Source organism: Panthera pardus, unplaced genomic scaffold (genome assembly GCF_024362965.1).
Source record: "Panthera pardus isolate Hobbes unplaced genomic scaffold, ASM2436296v1 HiC_scaffold_12, whole genome shotgun sequence".
Classification (NCBI taxonomy): Eukaryota; Metazoa; Chordata; class Mammalia; order Carnivora; family Felidae; genus Panthera; species Panthera pardus.
This window is the reverse complement of record NW_026526677.1, coordinates 14,013,887-14,016,392: the sequence shown is the minus strand read 5'-3', so window position 1 is coordinate 14,016,392 and position 2,506 is coordinate 14,013,887. Positions and strand designations below refer to the sequence as shown.

The 2,506-nt window shown below is 39.6% G+C and overlaps 1 protein-coding gene across 1 annotated transcript; it reads right to left on the bottom strand.

The window, feature by feature from the left end:
• Nucleotides 1-331: 331 nt before the first annotated feature.
• LOC109245230 (olfactory receptor 5M9) lies at nucleotides 332-1,264 on the bottom strand. The gene has a single exon (XM_019412543.2). It carries the CDS (start codon nucleotides 1,262-1,264, stop codon nucleotides 332-334), a length of 933 nt encoding a protein of 310 aa, XP_019268088.2.
• Nucleotides 1,265-2,506: the final 1,242 nt, after the last annotated feature.

Genomic DNA, 2,506 nt, shown 5'->3' with positions numbered 1-2,506 from the left:
TTGACTCTAATAAGGGCACATACAAATTAACTTATAATTAATTAACTTATCAACTTATTTACGAGTTCCTCCAATGACTACACTTATCCCAATTTTATATACACTGTGAATGAATTACACCAATATGTCAGTTTGTCAGATGGTTGTAAACACAAAATAAAGCAGGTTTAGCAGTTAGAGTCCATTCATGGAGTAAAACATCACCGTGTTAGATTGGACCTTTTCTTGTATATAAGCTTCACCTTTAGATAATCCTTGTTGCATTGGGACTTTTATGCCTGGACATTTATAACAGGTAGCAACATACCACAACAAATATTTTTTGGCAGTTTCACTGCCCCACATTTGCCTTGGCAATTGCTTTGTTGACTGCCTCTCTCACATCCTTGTTCCTCAGGCTGTAGATCATGGGATTCAGCATGGGGATCACTGTGGTATAGAACATGGCCACCATTTTCCCCTGCTCCACGGACTCTTCAGTGGGACGCCTGAGGTACATGAACATGAGAGTCCCATAAAACAGGGTCACAGCTGTCAAGTGGGACCCACATGTGGAGAACGCCTTCTTCCTGCCCTCAGCAGAGCGCATCCGTAGCACGGTGACTACAATGAGGGCGTAGGACGTGAAGACCACAGAGAGAGAATATGTGAAGTTAATTCCAGCAATAACAATCATCGTGTATTCTTTGATGTGGACCCCCCCACAGGCAATCTTGATGAGAGGAGGGTCTGCACAATAGAAGTGGTTGATTTCAAAGTTTCCACAGAAGTACAATCCATGTGTCCAGAGGGTACATATTAGGCTAACAGAGAATCCATAGACATAAGGCGCAGAGATAAGTCGAACACAGACAATCCTGGACATTCTACTGCCATAAAGCAAAGGCTTGCAGATGGCCATGTAGCGATCAAAGGCCATCACTGCCAAGATATAGACCTCCACGTGGACAAGGGCGATGAAAAAGTAGCACTGCACCAAACACCCCACATAGGAAATAGTTTTTGTCTCTGATAATAAATTTTCCAGCATTTTGGGGGTGACATTGGAAGACAACCACACATCGACAAAAGACAAATGGCTCAAGAAAAAGTACATAGGGCTCTGAAGCTGAGGACTGATGCTGATCAGAATGATCATACCAACGTTCCCTAAAAGAGTGATCATGTAAACTACTAGGAATATCACAAAAAAGAGAACTTGAAATTCCTGACGACTGGTCAAGCCCAGAAGAACAAATTCTGTCACATCCGTGAAATTTGGCATTGCCTTAACACAGAGCCAGTCTGTAGTGCCTATGGAGAGGAAAAAAAAAAATGAATGGATCTGTTTTTTTCTTGAAACTTTTGAGTCATACATATCTTTATTCTAATTCAAATCATTTAAAAATCAATGCAAATATCGTGCCATGTGCAAGATAAGAATATGAAGGCATCATCAGTTCCTGTAGTAGGTCTTATAGGTAATGGCCATCAATATTTGTTAGTTCTTTATCAGTAAAATAGACCACTACCTACATTGGTATCATATATTATTAAAAATGGACATTTATATTTTGCTAGAGCAGTATAATAATGTTAAAATCACAAGGCACACATATGATTCAAGTCAGACGGAAGGTTGTCAGGGAATGGCTAAAGCCTATTCAACTTACGAACTTACACATTGGTGTTACAATCTAGTTACTGACATATTTGCCCTACCTTATGTCAGCATATGATTTATGCCTGCAACATATGAAATTCCTGGTTATATTTTATTTTGTTTGGCTAAACACTGTGCTTGTCTGAGTGCGGCACCCCCTATTAAAATTCTGTCAACAGATAAATATCATGAAGTGAAGTTTAGGTGACATGTTATTTCAGATTCCACTGGTTTTCAGAACGAAGCAATTCTACAACTTCTTATTCATTTTTCACAGTTAATGTTATCACAAGGGAAAGTTTCCCCAAATATTTTTCCCATTTACTACACTTGCCCAGCTTACTTCTATCAACAAGTAAAAACTTGCCATAAGTTCTCAAGGATGTATCCGTAGGCTTAGCACCATCTTGAGAGTTTAAGCTCCCCATAGTAATAATGGTTTGAAGGGCATATTACTGGTTTACCAATGGACCTTTGCTTATAATTGCTTATCCTAATTTATTTGCAAACATCAAAGCCAATTATATGGCTGATATATTTGTCATATCTAGAAGAATTCTAAATTCTGGAAATCTGAGGGTGAACGAGACGTACAAGATTCTGGCTTGCCTCGTACTTTATTCTCACTGAAAAGGAGTAAGCAATACACAAAGATACCAGCAAGAGACTCCAGGGAGTGGACATGCTGTGACAAAAGTGCCACATGCTAGGGAGATAAGAAATAAGAGGAGGCAGGGCACAGACATACAGAGTGAGCAGAGATTTCTCTGAGGAGGTGACTTCTGAGTTGGTGAAGAACAGTGTGGAAATATGAAATGAAGGGCATGAAGTGCAAAAGCTCAGAAGGAGAAGTATTTGCTTGGC

Excerpts from the sequence above, each read along its gene's own strand:
- LOC109245230 (XM_019412543.2), bottom strand. The coding sequence starts at position 1,264 with ATGCCAAATTTCACGGATGTGACAGAATTTGTTCTTCTGGGCTTGACC.